Raw genomic sequence first — 18,307 nt, forward strand, 5'->3', positions numbered from 1 at the left:
ACCTGGGCCAGGCGGGCGAGAGGCCACGGCCCACAGCCGGGACGCCGGGACGGGAAGGGGCCCAGGGCCCTGCGCAGGCCCTTGGCTCGTCCGCAGCTGCGGTCGGCCGGCCGCGGTGGAAGCTTCCTCCTCTGCCACGCACCTCGCGTCAGCTTCTTCACCCACGAAGCGGGAGTGAGAGCTGCAGCTTCTCGGGGTGTGAGAAAGCGCGCCGAGGGCCCAGAAGAGCAGGAAGCCCAGGCCAGCACCTCTTCCCGTCCTGTTTGTGGCTCGCGGCCGCCAGGCCAGAGGCCCCGGGAGCCCCTCACCACCGGCTTTTTCTTTTCTTTGGTGGTGAGGGTCAAACGCAGGGCCTGTACCGCTGAGCAACCTCAGACCCACAATCTGCTTCTTTATAGGAAAAGTGATCCTGATTTGTGAGCGCAGCCCGCGTCACAAGAAGTACTAGAGAAAAGTTAACTATTATGTAAATCCCAATTCGCCTTCAGAATGACAGATTTCAGCTGTGCACAAAGATGCACGGGCACAGACTAGCGTAATGAGAAACAATAAAAAATGTGACCTATAGGGCCAGGGATTTAGCTCAGTGGTTTCACCGCCTGCTGCGCAAGCACAAGGACCCGAGTTCAATCCCCGGTACAAAAAACCCAAAACAAACAAACAAACAAAATGTGAGCTAACAGGAGTCTGAGGGAGTGAACACCCACCCTGCGGAACAGTCGCGGCCGGCCGTGAGGACTCACTCGCCTCGGTCTCCCGACCGCGCGGCCGGGAACGCCTGGCTCCCACTCACTCACACTCCGATTCCGCAGGTGTGCGAACCGCCCCGCGACAGACACAGCTCTTGGAACCTGCCTTGCTGCGAAGCGACACACGCCTGTCCTACACCTTCTTAAAAAGAAAGGGAAAAATCTGTCATACACACCAACAAGTAAATTCTCCAAGGTCCTTAACTGAAAATCATGTGAAAACGTAGGATAGTATCTGCTCTGTAATTTCACAGATACAAAAAACACAACCGCACAAACAGAGCAGCCTAAGTAGCAAGGGAACATCGCTTCCGGTACACTGAGTTCTGTACAGCTTACATTTTTAACCAGCTGGCGTTTGTAAATTTTCTCATCACTTGAAAAATACTTTTTTAGTGTCTCTTCTAGATTGTATTCGAGAGCCACACCCCCCCATACCCTTATACCCTTACTCCTTAGGACCCAAACAGCGTCGGACCGGATCTCAGAGGCCGCAAATGACCTGGGAAGATCTAACAGCAGCAATGAACAGACCCGAGGCTGCCAGGGGCTGAGGATAAAGGCTCCGTTGCAAGGGACACCAGGGAGGAATTTGGGAGGTGACAGAACTCTTCTGTGTCTTGACTGTAGTGGCAATTGCACAACTGTGTGCATCTGTTAAACTCGCTGTACACCAAAGCATGAATTTAATTATACATCAATTTAAAATTAAACACACATTCAGCCCAGTGCGGTGGCACATACCTGTAATCCTAGCACTCTAGGAGGCTGAGGCGGGAGGATGGCAAATTCAAGTTCGGCTTGGGCAGTTTAGCAACCTAGTGAGAGCCTGTCTCCAAATAAAAATAAAAGAATAGGGCTGGGAATATAGCTCTGCACAAAAGCCCCGGGTGCAATCCCCAGCGCGAAAACAAAAACAGACAAAACAACCGCTCAGAAACCTTAAAGGATGTGTTTTCTCTGAGGGACTCAGCAGCTCACGGATATGTGTCCTGACTCGGGAAGTGTGTCCTCCCCAGTTTCAGCACTTGCCTGTCACAGTGAGGATGACCTCAGGAAAGACGGGACAGCGAACCCCACAGAATGGGCACAAACTTCCCGAATTCTTACAATCTCATCCTCGTGGACCCTATATATCCAAAACAGGACGGCTCTCCCGGGCCTGCCCAGAGCTTTTCCTGGAAACCACTCGCTGCCTGCAGGGACGGCGGGCACCAGAGCACCTGTGCAGGGCTCGGCCTGGCCCGGACTCCACAGCAGCCTCGAGGCGTCCAGCACAGCACCCCGAGCGCCCGAAATCTCTGCTTGTTTCAATCACGGATCACCCTAAGAACTGCGAAGACACCCGGAGAGCGCTGGGCTCCAGACGCAGAAATCTGAGTCCCCTCCGCCAGGGGAACACACGCCGAGGTCCCCGCGGCCGCCGCGGGTCCGTTTCATGCGCAATCGGGTGGACTGGGAGCCGCTCTCGGCCCACAGCGCCCTGACACCGGCCGGACACCCCGACCCACGCGCACTGCCCCAGAGCTCACGCGATCCGGGCCGAAACGCGACTCGGTGTGGCCCAGAGCGCGCGGTCCACGCACGATCGCGCCGGCCTCTCGCGGCCCGGCTCGCTCCCCGGGCTCTGAGAGGTTCCGTTCGGCCACAGAGCCCGCCTTTCTTCTCCCGTCCCCAGGAAGGGTCTCGCCGCCGGCCGGTCCCCGCTCCACTCCCCGGGCGCCCCGGGATCTCCCTCGCCGTCCCGCTGCGTTCCTCCCCGGGATCCGGAAGGGATCGACTCGGCCACGATCTCCTTCCCTTACCCGGACGGCACCGAGAAGACAGCGCGGGGCTCGGACCTCCCAACAATAACGCGGACTCCACGCGCTCGGCTCTGCCCGGGCCGGGCCGGGCCGGGCCGGAATCCGGGCCGCTGGACTCGGGCCGGGCCGGGCCGGGCCGCGGGGAGGGAGGGGCGGAGGCCGGGATCTGGGGCTCGGGAACGTGGCTCGGGCCCGGGGCCGCGGGCTTCGAGAGGCCGCGCTGCCCCTGGCCCGGGACCCCCCGCCCCCTCCACGCGGGGGCGGCGCGGCGAGGCCGCTCACCTGCGCAACGCGGGTCCTCGGGCCTCGGTGACTCACCGGGCGGGCCGGAACGCGCCAGCCGGCCTCCGCCCCTTCCTCCCGGCGGCACCCGGCCGGCCCCTTCCTCCCGGCGCCCCTCCCTCCGCGCCCGTCCCTCCCCCCGGCGCCCCGAGCTCGGGCCTGGCCACCGGCTGCGCGGGGCCAGGTGCGCGGGGCCCAGGTGAGCCCGGGACCCTCGCGGCCCGCCGCTGGTCCCGAGAGCCGCCGCGGAGAGGAAACGCTGGGAGCCAGCTGGGCCGCCGGGGAGACCGCCCCGCACTCCTGGGCTGCCCTGTCCTCGGGGGAGGCCGAAGCGGCGCTGCGCAGCCACGCGGGCCACACCCGCCACTGGGCTCTGCGAGACAAAGGGCCACAGCGAGGAGCTGGCGATGGCCGCCCGTCAGGTGCCCGAGGCTACTTCCCCGAGCTCTCCGGGTCTTCGGGTCTTCGCACTTCTGCACCGCAGGCCTCCGCCTCAGTCCACAGAGTGCTGAAGTTTTCACACTGCAGGCGGGGTGTTAAAAACAGCTGATAATTTTAAATTTGATTGAAATTGATCATTTAAAATACTGTAAGCTGGGGATTTAGCTCAGTGGTTTCGCCGCCTGCTGCGCAAGCGTAAGGACCCGAGTTCGATCCCCGGTAACAAAAAAAAAAACAAAAAACAACAACAAAAAAAGATAACACATAAAATACTGTAATTCCTAGAGCAATTAAAAACGAAGTGTAGGGCCGGGATTTAGCTCAGTGGTTCCGCAGCCTGCCTCGGAAGCCCAAGGACCCAAGTTCGATCCCCGGTACCAAAAAACAAACAAAAAACCAAGTGTAGGGCCGGGGATTTGGCTCAGTGGTTTCGCCGCCTGCTGCGCAAGTGCAAGGACCCGAGTTCTATCCCCGGTACAAAAAAAAAAACAACCCAAAACAAAGATTAGGTAAAATTGCAAGAGAGGAAGAGAGAAGACTAAAATACACTCAATCCAAAAGAAAGGCGCAAAAAGGGTACCGCACAAATGGAAACAAAGCTTTAGATTTAAATCAAACTACATTAGTAATCACCTTAAGTGCAGTTCCTAAAACAATGTGAGCCGCAGAAATTGTCACACTGGGTAAATACAAGCTGTGTTAGCCGGGTGGTGGCGCACACCTGTGATCTCAGCCTTCGGGAGGCTGAGGCAGGAGGATCACCCTGATGTCGAGGCCAGCCTGCACTACATAATGAGTTCAAGACTCTGTCTCAAAAAACCAAACAAAAATCAAAACCAAAACAAGCTGTACGGTCCATGCGCCTGTCTAGCACTCCAGAGCCTGAGGCAGAAGGGTCTCAAGTTCAAGGCCAGTCTGGGATAGTAATGAGATCTTCACTCAAAAAACCAATAAAGCAAGCAAACAAAATGCACTATCATGTACACGGTAATTAGAAGACAGTTGGAATGCCTAAATTAATATGAAAGTAGACTTAGAGTCAAGGAGCGCCACCAAAAAAGGAACATTTGATCATCTCTCTCTCTTTTTTTTTTTTTTGGTACCAGGGAATGAACTCAGGACCTTGTGCTTGCAAGGCAGGCACCAGAACCACTGAGCTAAATCCCTGGCCCTGATCATATCTCTTATGTGTTATTCTTCTTTGCATTATCTAGCAGCTGTTGAATTGATTTTTTTTGTGGCCCCTTGATATTTGTAAGAAATCTTTTTTTTTCATGATCGCTAACTCCAATCCTGTCTTCTAGATCTGATATTCTGTCCTCACATTGGCTTATTCTGCTATGTATACTTTCAGTGACATTTTTAATCTCCTGAATATCTGTTTAAATCTATTTCATGGATTCCATTCTTTCCTATGCTGTGCATTCATGGTTTCCATCATTTTCCTAAGTTCCTCTATGTTTTTGTCTGTATCCACTCTAGAGTTGCTAACCATGGCCTTCATTATGGTCACCATCTCTGTAGTTATCTGACAAGTTATTTCTGATTTGATTTTTTCTAGCGCTTCATTCATCTGCTCTGTTACTTTGATTGTTACCACTTCAGAGAGTTCAGGTGGGTGGCTTTCAAATTGTTCCACCTCAATCCGCCGAGTTTGCCTTTGGCTAGCTGAAAGTCTGGGGTTGCATCCTGCTTCTGTGTCTTCTCATTTTCTATTTTTGTTTTAAGTTTAGTTTCTAGGTTGATGCTTGCAAATTGCTTATGGCAGGTAGCTTTATTGCCAGTATTGAGAACCCTTAGGAAACGTCTACTTCTCAGAGATGTCTTCCAGTTGTAGCTTTTGGGCTTTGAGTCTGTTGCAAGATTCCACGTCTTCAATTTATCAGGAATAAGAAGTTACTACCTATTTGGCCTGGCCCCTGGTTCTTTGACACAAGCCTATAGTATTGTTTGTGACCTTCAGGCAATCTCAGTCTTCACATACAAGGAAGAACAACTGATTAGCACAATTATGTCACCTTGGCTAAAGTAATAAAATCAGCAGTAACAACAGCATCAAATACAGCCTAGAAAATGGCAAACTGTGATAACTATTAAGTTGCTACCTTTAACCATATGAACTAGATTTGTGGTTATATAACAGAATCTAAAACAAATGAGAAAAAAAATAAAACAAATGAGAAAATCATATACAGTAAATATGCTCTCAATATGGTGATTTTACCCTCAGGGAAGAAAATTTAAAAGCAATTAGGAGAAAAAATAGAGAAATAGAAGAAGAGGAAGAGCTTAGAAGCAAGGCTGGAGGGCAAAGGAAGATTATGCAAACTTTGGGAAACTGGTGAAGAAGACAGGAGGGAGAGAGGTGAAAAAATAAGAACAGAACACCAAAACTGGAAACAATGTTCACACTCATAAACAAGAACAAACAACAGAAAGTAAAGAAGAAAAAAAGTGCACTTTAAGGTGTATCTCTGCTGTCACTGGTAGACAAAGTGGGCAGGCAGAGCCCAGATCTATACTGATTAATCCCAGCAAGGCAGCCATAGATTTATGGTGGGGTAGTAGATAATCCTATTAAGCTTCCACCTTTAGTTCCACTGAAGTTCAGGCTGGATTCTGGCTGTGAGGCTGGAACCCACTTTGTTCAGCCTGCAACACACTCTGTGCCTCCTGTCAGCTGAACAACTTGACATCCTGCCAACTTGAACTTGGTTCCACCTTGCCGTGAGACTGGGAACCACTAAATGGAGCCAGCCTGCAGCTGCTCTGAGTTCTGAGCTCACTTGACCCCTCTCTAAGATGGCAACCGGCCAATCACCCTTACCTGGGGGACGTCAGAACCCAAATAATTCAGCAGCCACTGCAGTCCGCTATGTCCACTGCTACATTCCACTAGTGCTTTTCTCTGTAGAAGCCTGTGGGGTCACCAGTAGTCACCATGTGTCTGCAGGTTCAAGCAGTGAGCCAGGGCTCAGGGAGAAAGCACCACTTGCTACCTCCTTGTGTGTTGAGGTCTGTCTCTTCACTTCCTGTGGGCTTCAATTCTCGATTTGGATCCTTGCTGAGTCCCTGGGACCCACTTCTCTCCTTCTCTTCCTCACCTTTTAAAGACAATTTAAATTTCTACCTTTAAAAAGTTAGAGGCCCGGGGATTTAGCTCAGTGGTTCTGGTGCCTGCCACGCAAGCACAAGGTCCCCAGTTCAATCCCTGGTACCAAAAAAAAAAAATTTACACAAAAAGTTAGAGAAAAAAAAGTTAGAAAAATAACAGCAAACTAAATCCAAACAAAGTAGAAATGAAGAAATAGTAAAAATAAGAACAGATAAAAAATTTAAGAGAACAGAAATCAATGAAATAGGGCCGGGGATTTAGCTCAGTGGTTTCGTCACCTGCTGCACAACCACAAGGACCCAAGTTCGATCCCTGGTACCCCCCCCCCAAAAAAAGAAAAAGAAATCAATGTAATAAAAACAGATGATTAATCTAGAAAATCCCCAAAAACTAGTTTTAAAAAAATAATAAATTGTTACATGCAAGCAAATGTGATTTTAGGAAAAATTACCAACATCAGAAATAGAGGGAAACCAATAATTTCTTAAAAGAAAATAAAGGTTATTAAAGGGATTATAGGAAAAAAATTTATGCCAATAAATGTAATTTTTTAGAGTATATAGATAAATTTCTTCAAAAACATCACTTTCAGGGGCGGGGGATTTAGCTCAGTGGGTTCGCCAGCTTGCTCCATAAGCGCAAGGACCCACGTTCGATCCCCGGTACCAAAAAAAAACACACAAAAAAATCACTTTCCAAAACCAACAAGAAAAAAATAGAAGAGGGTGGGAGTATAGCTCAATAGTAGTTTGTGCCTCGCATGCTCGATACCCAGAAAAGTATAGAAAATCTAAATAGTTCCATGTTTGCTAAAGAAAAAAATGACTCTGTAATTAAAAATATTTCCACAAAGAAAAGCCCCAAACCTATGTAGCTTCACTGGTGAATTCTAGCAAGCATTTAAAAAAGAAAAGTAATTTTACAAAGCCACACTAATTAAAAGAGTGGTTTTGGCACGAGGATATACAAAGAAATGAATAGAACAGAATAGTGAGAAAAAAATCCATACTATATGGCCAACTGCTCTGCAATAAAGACATGAAAGGAATTTTGTGTTAAAAGCAGATTTTTTTTTTTTGGTACTGGGGATCGAACTCAGGTCCTTGCACTTGCACAGCAGGCAGCAAAACCACTGAGCTAAATCCCCAGCCCAAAAGCAGATTTTTAAAAATGAGGCTGCAGTAACTACACAGCTATGTGGATAAACTGGACCTCACCCCCACAAACACACCAGACACAAACATTTACTCAACATGGACATAGACTTAAAATTGAAAGCTAAAGACACAAAGATTGTAGAAAAAAAATAAGAGAATAATTTCACAACCTTGGAGAAGAGTAGACAAAGAATTCTTAGAACAGAAAAGGAGTTAGAACCTTTAGGAAAAAATAATAAATTGACTTGATTCAAAACTTAAAACTGGGCCAGGGATTTAGCTCAGTGGCACCACACCTGCCTCATAAGCGCAAGGTCCTGAGTTCAATCCCCAGTACAAAAAAACTTAAAAGTTCCCTCACCCAGAGTTAAGCCAGCACACAGGAGACTGGAGGAGGAGAGCGGTGAGTTCGAGGCCAGCCTGGGATACATGGTGAGACCCTGTCTGAAGGAACAAAAACAGTGAGAATGGACTGGGGATGTAGCTCAGTGGTTTCGCCGCCTGCTGTGCAAGCGTAAGGACCCGAGTTTGATCCCCGGTACCAAAAAACAAACAAAAAAAAACCAATAAGAGTGACAAGCCACGGCACAGACAGGACTGCAGAACAAAGAGCTAGCAAGGAAGTTGGATCCAGAATATGTAAAGAAGCCAACATGGGCCGGGGATTTAGCTCAGTGGCGCCGTCCCTCCCTCTCAAGTACAAGGTCCTGAGTACCCCAAAAAAGAACCCGACAAATGATAAGTGACAACTATAGGGGACGCTGTGAGATGCATCAAAGCTGGGGCATCTGAGGGCATCTGAGGGCACCTGAGGACAAGCCTGTTTAGCACAAGCCCATGATGAGGCTTTGTTATATAGTAGTGAATCAACCTAGACAACCATGCATGTGCCACACAGCCTGCAAGTCACCTGGAATACTTTGTCTTACTCTGTTTTAGTAAGCTGATAAAACCTACTGTAAGTGCTGTGGTGGAAAATAAGCTTGGGTTCCTGCTTGTTTGTAATGTCTGCTCCACAGGTGGTCTCTTCTTTGGAAACCTCGCCTGACCAGGCCTCCCTTCAGCCCACCGACCCTGACAACAGCTCAGTCAGGGCACGGGCGAAAGACCGACCACATCAGAAAGAAACCACTTTGGCAGTCCCTCTCCCTCTCCCTGTCCCTCTCCCTCTCCCTGTCCCTCTCCCTCTCCCTCTCTCCCCCACTATTTTTTTTCTTTTTTTTTTTTTTTTTTTTGGTACCGGGGTTTGAACTCAGGACCTTGGGCTTCTGAGCCTGCCCTCCCATTTAAAGGAGCAGAGGTTTATTTGGGCTCACAGTCTGTGGAAGTTTCAGACCACAGTTGGCTGGTCCCAAGGCAGGGCTGCCTGGCAGAGGGTATCAGCTTAGGGCTTGGCAAGCAGGAAGCAGAGCTTTAAGTCTCTTTCAAAACTAAGTACATATGGGGCCGGGGATTTAGCTCAGTGGTTCCGCCGCCTGCCTTGCAAGCACAAGGACCTGAGTTTGACCCCTGGTACAAAAAAAAAAAAAAATTACACATGTATCCTAAAACACAATAATTCTGTTCCTAGGTATTTACCCTCTAGCTGGGTGTGGTGGTGCATGCCTGTAATCCCAGTACTGAGGAGGCTGAGGCAGGAGGATCACTGTGAGTTCCAGGTGAGCCTGGGGTACACAGTGAGTTCAAGAGCAGCCTGTACTACATAGTGAGACCCTGTCTCAAAAAAACAAAAAGAAAGAAAGAAAGAAAGAAAGCCAATCTCTGCATAAAGACTTATACACAAATATTCTTTTTTTTTTTTTTCTGCTACCGGGGATCGAACTCAGGACCTTGGGCTTTCAAGGCAGGCAGTAGAACCACTGAGCTAAATCCCTGGCCCCTACAAATATTCTTTTTTTTCCACAAATATTCTTATTAGTGTCTTCATAATAGCAAAAATACTGGAAACAACACAAAATGCACATGTAAGAGAATGGATACGCAAATAGTGTTCAGACAATGGTATATTACTCAGCAATACAAAAAGAAACAGAAACCACAGTAAGATATCACCTCACACCCTGGCTGCTATCAAAGAACCACAAAAGTGGTGTTGCCAAGGATGTGGACCAATTGGAATTTTTATACATTATTGGTGACCCTATGAATGATTCCACTTCTATGGAAAAATATAATGCCTTTAAAAATGAAAACTAGTGGGCCAGGGATGCAGCTCAGTGGCACCGCAGCTGCCTTGTAAGCGCAGAGTCCTGAGTTCCATCCCTGGTACCAGAATAAAATAAAAATGAAAACTAGAATTGCCTCACAACCCAGCCATTCTACTTCTGTTTGCATGCTCAGAACTGAAGCCGGTCTTGAAGAGAGCCATTTTACACAGTCATTTGTGACGGTTGAAGCGTGGAAGCAAACCAAGTATCCATAGACAGATGAACAAAGAGAGCTGGTATACGGGCAGGAACACCAGAGTTAGAGGCCTCCGGGCACAGGCCGGGTGCGCTCCTAGGCCTTAACTTAGGACCTGTCACGCACTGAAAGCACAGCGCATGCTCATCCCTGCCCTGCCCTAAGAGCTTACCAAACCCGGCCCAGGAGGCCCCCACCACACTGTCCAAGAACACTCCAGATGGGAAAGGGGGACGTGGACCACCACTGGAGCGAGGACAACTCTTGGGCCCTTAACTGTTGTTCATTCAAACACAGCTGTGGTCGCTCCTGAGGCAGTCAGCACTCCAGCTGCCTTTGCTAACATGGGGATTCCCTTCCCACGGATGCCCAGCAGGTGACTAAGGCAAGAGCGAGCGTGGCACCCCCCTTGCTTTTGCCTGTCTCTCCTTTATCACCTTGGAGCTCTGGCTCAGACCCCTGCTTGGCCCTGCACATGGGAAGAGGGCATTAACCATTCAGGGAGTGTTTGCCTAAACTGGCAATACAAGGTTTATCGGTCCTAACTTTGCCTAGCCTGTCTTGTCCTCCTTCAAGACAGGGTTCAGTCAGCTACCAGTTCAACCCCTAGAAAGCACCTGAAAGTCCGCAGTCACTCCCTAAATAGTACGCACTCTGGACCCAACAGAGGCTCCACTCCGCTCAGGCTGCTCTCCTCACAGGAGCGGTCGCCCATGGGAACCAAACCGCCCAGCAAGCCATGAGGATTTCTCCAGAGCTGCGAAACCAGGACTGAGACAACCGTCAGCCGCACTTGTGCTGTCTCCTTTTTGAGGGGCCCAGGCTGATCTTTGTCAGAGCTGTCCCCCCTCAGTGCCTAATGCTGCAATCCCTTCCTTATTTTCTTACTTCCCTTTGTGAAGGCCCAGCCTGATCTCCATCGGAACAGTGTCCCCTTTAGTTTTTCTTCTCGAGCTGAAGTCCCTTCCTATTTTTTCTTACTTTCCAATTAAAGCCCTTGCCTATAAATTTGTGCTGTTGCCTCAGTTTTAGTTTCTAGTCTCACTGAAGCAAGTCAGTGATGATCCTTCAAAAAGGAAGAAAATTATGACACGTGCTGCACGGAGGGACCTTGAGACCATTACGCTGAGATGAGTCACTCACAAAAAAGAAACAAACGCACTGTGAGATACCGGAGTAGTCAGGTTCACAGACCGAGTGTAGAGTGGTGGTTGCTGTGGGCTTGCAAAGGAGGAGTGGAGAGTTGTTTAATGGGTGCAGAGCTTCAGTGTTGTAAGATGAAAAGCATGGGGCAGGTACCCTCCAGATGGGTATGGAGGGGCCCCAGGAGGGCCCACTTTCCTAGACAAGCTCAAGATCCACCTTATGGCTACTTTGCTGCAATACTTGGAGAGGGGCATGGAGACACCGATGGAGGGGAGAGACTTCTGACCAGTCAGGGATTGCAAGAGGGCACAAGCCTCTCCCCTGGACCTGGAGGTTGCCAACTGTGACCTCCGTGCAGGATGGAGATGCGTCTGAGGAGCTCTGGGCTGTGTGGAATGGCTGGGAGATGGGGTTTTATCAGTTTTGACACTGACAAGCACAGAACATGGATCCGCAAGAGCTGCAGGAGGCCCTGACACAATGGGTTTCAGGCTGCATCCCCAAACAGTGAATGCAACAGCAGAATGGCAGGGGACCGTGGGGGACACGCGTGAGGACCATATCGCTGCTGCCTGGAAGAGCTTTTGGAGCTGGGATTCTTCCCAAGGGCTGCAAATCACTCTTGTGATGACTGCATTCAGCATGTCCTGACTGGTAGCCAAGGGGAAGTGGGAGGAACATCCCATCCCATCCGGAGTTCATGTCTGCCTGCTCTGTCTTTAGTAACCTGGATAAACTCACGCTGGTGCTTTGCCCAGAAGCTGGGGTGGAGGTTTATTTACACACAAGTGAGTTTTTAGTTTTGATAATGAATTGTTTGGAACTTTAATAATATAAGAGCAGGGCCGGGGATTTAGCTCAGTGGTTCTGGCTCCTGCCTTGCAAGCACAAGGTCCTGAATTTGATCCCTGGTACCAAAATAATAATAATAATAATAATAATAATAATAATAATAATAATAATAATAATAATACAAGAGCAAGTCTATTATACCATTTAGAACTCCTGTCAGTCATGCCTTATTTTTCTGCTAAACCTCTTTTATATACATTTGTACAGAATGTTTAAGGTACATTATATGCTTTTCTTCATGAGCCATGAAGAACTTTTATTTAAACCACAGCTGTTTACTCTCCTAGAGGAACATGGTTGAGAGTATGTGGATTGTTCTTGTGTAAATGGCGTAGGCCCATTTGGATGTAAAAAACAAACAAACATGGTCATCCTTGGCAGGTTTGATATTAGTAGAAAATTTAATACAGGCTTTCCACACACACCTGTTTTGGTGCCCTTATGAGTGGAGAAGGAACATTCAGCGATTGTTTTCTGCCACTTTAGTTTGTGGCAAATACTGTCTCAAAGTCCCTCTTTGGCATCACACCTTCAAACCTTTGTTAACTATACTTAAACATCTTACATATTATAAGCTTAACTGTATAAAAAGAAAACTGATAGAAAAAGACTAAGGGAATATATGAAAATACTGTGTTTGTTTTTAACTATGGGATTCCAAATGACTAATTTTGTTTACACATTTTAGCACTTTCTGAATTTTGTATCTGTATGCTCCCATTGTAAAATAAGAAGATACATTAATTTTTTTTTTTGGTACCAGAGATCGAATTCAGGACCTTGCACTTGTGAGGCAGGTGGCGGAACCACTGAGCTAAATCCCCAGCCTGACTAATTTTTAAAATATTGATACATTCACTTTTTTGGTGGGGGTTACTGTGGATCGAACTCAGGACCTTGCACTCAGGGAGGCGGCAGAACCACTGAGCTAAATCCCAGCCCTGATACATTCACTTTGACATGGCACGTGTTCATGCTTTCAATAATATGCAGCAAAAAGATTGGAATGGGTGTGTGCTAAAGTGTTGACCTGTCCATTGCTGGAAGGCAGGAGCATAGCTTGGTTTTCTTCCTACCAGTTTTCCAATTATTCTCTAAGGAGCGGATGTCTTACTTTCTTGTCACTGAGACACAATACCCAACACCCACAACTCTAAGGAGAAGAGGTTTATTTTGGTTTAGTCTGTAGAGGTTTCAGTTCATAGCCAGCTGGCATGCCAGGGGGGTTGGGTGTGGCAGAGGAGAAACAGCTCATAGCATGGCTGCAGGGAGAGGGATGAAGGAGGGCAGGAGGGAGAGGGACCCTTCAAGGCCACGCCCCAGTGACCACCCCTCCACCAGGCTCCATCTCCCAACAGCACATGTAAACTCACCAGTGGGGTAATCCGATGATAAGTATCATGTACTTGTGATGCAGTCACCTCCCAAAAGGCCTACCCTGAGTGAATGAGGCTTTGGAGGGCATGTAGACATAAGCCATAACAGCAGTTATTACCTATAATAGGAAAAAGGTAGGTTTTGGGGGGTGTTTTTGAGATAGGGCCTCACTGTGTAGTTCAGCTGGCCTTAAAATTCACTGCGTAGCTCAGAGTGTTCTCAAACTTGGGTGATCCTCCTGCCTGAGCCTTCTGAATGCTGGGATTACAGGCATGCACTATCATGCCTGGCTTAGAAGTAACTTAAAAAAATTTTTTTTAAATGTGGGCTTTTAGTAAGACCTAGATCCAATGCTGCCTGCACGTCTTACTTTGCAGTCTGGTCTTTTTAGGTAACCTCAAATCTGCTTCCCTATCTTTGAGAAGGAAGTAGTACTTACTTTTCATTGCAGTTCAAGATATGAAAAAGTATGATGGCATAACAAGCACCAACCGTGTTTGTTTCTTAAATTTAAAAATGGCCTGGTTTTTTTTTTTTGCAAGAGTTTATTAAATAAAAAATGGTAAGTATTTTCTCCTTGCAAAAGAAATGAAAAGTATTCTTGAGACTGGTTGGACAACAGTGTGAATGTACCTATGGCTATTGCTTGTAGACTTAAAATGTTGAGATGGTGATTTTTTGTGTATTTTACCACAATTAAAAATAAGAATTTGAGCCAGGCTTGGTGTGCACTTATAATCCCAGGTACAGTGCACAGGAATCTGAAGCAGGGTGGAGGGTCAAGGGTTTGAGGTGAGCCTGGGCACTTTAGTGAAACCCCATCTCAAAATAAATAAACATTTAAAAAATAAAAGTAAAAAATGTGAATATTACAAAACAAAATTTTGAAACATAAGACAACTAATACAGTTAGCATTGCAAAATGGATGAACCTCAAAATCATTACACATTTTTCCAAACATAAAAGAACGTGCTGGGTGTGGCAGAATACACCTGTGGTCTCAGCACTCTGGGAAAGCGCGGCAGGGGGGTCACAAATTTGAGCCCAGCCTGGGTGACTTAGTGACTTCATGAGACCCTGACTCAAAAGTAAAAGTGAAAAAGGGCAGGGATGTAGCTCAGTGTGAACACATTGGGGTTAATTCCCAGTAGCACAAAACACCCCTCAGCCCCACAGCCTGTACGGCTCTACTCGTGTGAAGTTCTGTGTGCAACAACACTGACCCATGGCGAAGGAAGTCAGGAAGCGCTGGCCTGGGAGAGGGAGGAGGAGAAAAGGGAGATGGGAAGGTTTCTGGAGACTTAGAGGCATTCTGTCTTTATCAGGCTGATATTTACATAGGCATGTTATAGCAGTCAGGGCTCAGCCAGGAAAGCAAAACGAATAGATTTATGGTGAGAGTTACTACAAGAAATTGGCCTATGAACTGGAGGGCTGGCGGCAGGCAGTTCTGGGATTTGCGGGACAGGCTGTATTATGGCCGAGCTCTTTCACACAGGTTAACACGGTGCCCTTAGGTTTCTATCAGGGGCACAGTTAGCACAAACAGTCCCTCAGCTAAGCTGATGAAGCTCCCACAGATTTTCAAGTTGAATCCCTGTGTCTAGTTACTTTTCTCTCATTGCCGACACCCAAGGTTTGAGAGGGAAAGGATTATTTAGCTCAGTTCATAGGGGTTTCAGTTCATAATCGGCTGGCTCCAAGGCAGGATGGCTTCACAAAGAAACAGTTCATGGTGGTCAGAAGGTAGCAAAGCAACAAGAGACCTCGACAGCATCTCCCTGCCCTTTTATCTTATCCAGACTACTTGGGGCAGGCAGCACTCATACCCTTAGTCCTAGTGCCCTTCCTTGAGCCAACCACTGCGTGAGTCAATCCCAGCATCACACCCTCTAGATCCAGCCACCTCTGAAAGAGCCCCTATGACTGCATGAAGCTTTGGGGGGGCGGTATCTAGACAGCTGCAACACCCTGGGACCTGTGAATTTTACTCTGATGGTCTGAATGTGTATACCCTCCCACCCCCACATCCAGGTGCCAGAATGGAATCACCAGGGTGACAGTACTAGGAAGCCTGGGCTTTTGGGAAGTGCTAAGGCCACAGGGGGGAGCACTCATGAGTGGGATCAGTGCCTTATTAAAAAGAAAGAAACCCACAGAGCTGCTTTGCCCCTTGTTTCCTGTGAGATACAGTGGTCATCCATGAACCAGGAAGCAGCAGACACTGAACCTGCTGATGTCTTGATCTTCGGTTTACCAGCCTCCAACCCTGTAAGAAATAAATGTATGTTGTTTACCAGCCAACTGGTTTATGGTGTTTTATCGTACCAGCTTGAACAGGCTAAGACTATAATCGTATTTGGAAAAATACCAACCTTTGCCGACATAATTAAGCCTTGAGATGGGACCATCCCTGATTACCTAAGTAGGCCCTAATCAGAAAGGTGTCCTCATAAGACAGCAAGTACAGTGATACAGACATAAGCAGGCCCACAAGGCACAGAAAGCAGTGGCCACGAAAGACTGGAGTGGCAAGAATGGAATCTCCTGCAGAACTTCTGCTGGAAACACCACCCTGCTGACACCTTGATTTTTGGCCTTCTGGCTGCCAGAATTTTGAGAGAATAAATTTCTATTGTTTCAGAACACCGTTTATGGTAATGTGTTGAAGCGGCCTATGGAAACTAATACAGTGGCTTAAAATGACACAAGTGTATTACAGTTCTGTATTCCACAAGCCCAACTCGAACCTCACTGGGTAGGTAACACTGCCCTATCGGCAGGACTGCTCTAGGAAAGCCTGTTTCTTGGCCTTTCCCAGCTTCTGGAGGCTGCTGACATCTTCAACTCCTACCCCCAATTGGATGTGGTGGTGCATGCCTGTAATCCCAGCACTCGGGAGCTGTACCAGGACTGCAGAGTTCGAGGCCAGCCTGGGCTACACAGAAAGTTCGAGACCAGCCTGAACCGCATGGAGACCCTGTCTCAAAAAGCAAAGGCAAAAGAAAAAAAACAAAGTATTGACTTACTTTTAATATCAATAATTACATTTTCTAAAGATACATAATTTTTATTTAAGGGTACAATATCATAAATCTACAGCTTATAGCAGGAAATATAAGAGTAAATAGCCTATGTATACCTTACATTATTTACACAATCTTATTTACACAACTCTATATACTTTCCAGAAAAAACACAGACTATTTGTCTGTTAACAACAGTTTTAAAAATGAACCAAAATAGGGCTGGGTATTTAGCTCAGTGATTCCTCCGCTTGCTTTGCAAGCACAAGGTCCCGAGTTCGATCCCTGGTCCAAAAAAAAAAAAATGAACCCAAAATAAAGATTCTCCTTTTCAGCTGCATATGCTAGAAATGTTCGTGTGTGAAGATGAAGTTTCAGGTATGGTACAGTGCAGACATTTAATTCTGTTCCATGCCAGCCATGAGTGACAGTGCCAGAGATTCCACTGTGGGGAGAGAAAAAAATAAAGTTTAAAAAATAGGTTTAAGGGTATTAAAGTGCGTGCATACGGCTGTAATAAATTCAAAACTGCAAAGCAAACACATGCCTTATGTCTAATTAACTACAGGTGTTTTTTTTATTTATTTTTTTGGTACCGGGGATTGAACTCGGGTCCTTGAGCTTGTGCAGCAGGCAGCGAAACCACTGAGCTACATCCCCGGCCCAACTACAGGTATTTTAAACGTATAATAAAGATGACCGTATGCAATTGCTAAATATAAACAGAAAAGGCATGATTTGTTTCTAGTTCTGACAGTTTTAATTTTGAAAATAAAAATTTTAGCTATTTTACTGGATGGGACACATTTGCCCCACACAGCATGAAATCTGGATCCAGGCCTGGAGACCCACGGTCAGGGAGAAGGGGCCGGGAGGGGGCGGGGCTCCGCTGGCACCGCCTCAGCCAGTGCACACAGGTAGGACGCACCACTGTCTCCTGCGAGGCGGGAATGCGGTGCATTTAAACCACTGACCACAGTAAGCGTCCAGAGATGGGGCAGAGTAGCCAAACACACTGGGGAGAGAGGTCACTTAGTTCTCTTTCCACAGACCAGCAGCGCCCTCTTCTCAGGGCTCATCTGGGAGCTGTTCCACACTGCTCTGACCAGCCAGGAACGCACTACCTTGTGATAAGAAGCAGCTTTGGAGTTTTAAAGTTGGCTTAAAAATCCGATCTTTCGGGGCCGGGATTTAGCTCAGTGGTTCCACTGCCTGCCTCGCAAGAGCAAGGTCCCGAGTATGATCCCCAGTACCAAAAAAAAAGCCTATCTTTTGGAGAGAAACAGTTACATAGGCTACACACAGCAGTGACAAATCAATCTCCAGCTGTTCTCTTTTAGGTTTAGGAAGCCACTGGTATAACACATGGTACCATAGAAAGCAAGATCTTGGGGCCGGGGATTTAGCTCAGTGGTTTCGCTGCCTGCTGCGCAAGTGCAAGGACCTGAGTTCGATCCCGGTACCCCCCCCCCAATGTAAGATTTTTAGTTCTACAGTCCTAGTGATTTATATTTTATAATCACTCACCTCCCTGTAATTCTGAGAAAACAAAGAATAGCACAACTGCTAAGAGACTTTTCAGTTTTGGAAATGGTGAGAAATTTAATTTTTTCATGTGATCAATAAGACAATGACACAACGACTTAGCTACAGGAAAATGAACATGTAGCAACCCTGCAACCTGACATACTCACAATGGGGAAAAGATCCTCTGCAGACAGCTTTGTTTAAAATGGTTACAAGAAACATATGGCAATTCTTAAAATCAGACTCCATTTTCTCTATAGATTCCATTCTAGGAAAGAAAGCAAATTTCAAATTACATAAGTGCACACGGTCTAACAGGTTAGCTACAAGATATCTCTGAAGTAATTCCAAATATGTTTTATAATTATTTAAAATCCTAAATCTGAAAATTATAAAGCAAATACATAAAACATCCTGCTTTACTTT

General features: G+C 47.1%; 2 protein-coding genes across 8 annotated transcripts in view; both read right to left on the reverse strand.

Annotated features, from left to right (window-relative positions):
- Positions 1–2,946, reverse strand: part of Cyfip1 (cytoplasmic FMR1 interacting protein 1) — a 75,210-nt gene extending 72,264 nt beyond the window's left edge. For 2 of the 3 annotated variants that reach the window (XM_021250149.2, XM_021250151.2), the window contains exon 1: positions 2,837–2,946. The gene's annotated coding sequence lies outside the window, so the exon portion shown is untranslated. The remainder of the gene's footprint in view (positions 1–2,836) is intronic. The other variant, XM_087210105.1, reaches the window with a different exon arrangement.
- A 13,395-nt stretch (positions 2,947–16,341) lies between these two features.
- The window catches only part of Tubgcp5 (tubulin gamma complex component 5), a 28,754-nt gene continuing 26,788 nt past the window's right edge, over positions 16,342–18,307 (reverse strand). For all 5 annotated transcript variants that reach the window (XM_087210109.1, XM_087210107.1, XM_087210108.1 and 2 more), the window contains 2 exons: positions 18,049–18,149; positions 16,342–16,799 (listed from right to left, as the gene is read on the reverse strand). In XM_087210109.1, coding sequence (XP_087066235.1) covers positions 16,753–16,799; positions 18,049–18,149 — 148 coding nt within the window. In that variant the 3' untranslated portion in view covers positions 16,342–16,752. The remainder of the gene's footprint in view (positions 16,800–18,048; positions 18,150–18,307) is intronic.

The sequence above is a fragment of the Heterocephalus glaber genome, unplaced genomic scaffold (genome assembly GCF_053883595.1).
Source record: "Heterocephalus glaber isolate CG9 unplaced genomic scaffold, H.glaber_assembly_v1.0 deba00001111, whole genome shotgun sequence".
In the NCBI taxonomy this organism is placed as follows: Eukaryota; Metazoa; Chordata; class Mammalia; order Rodentia; family Bathyergidae; genus Heterocephalus; species Heterocephalus glaber.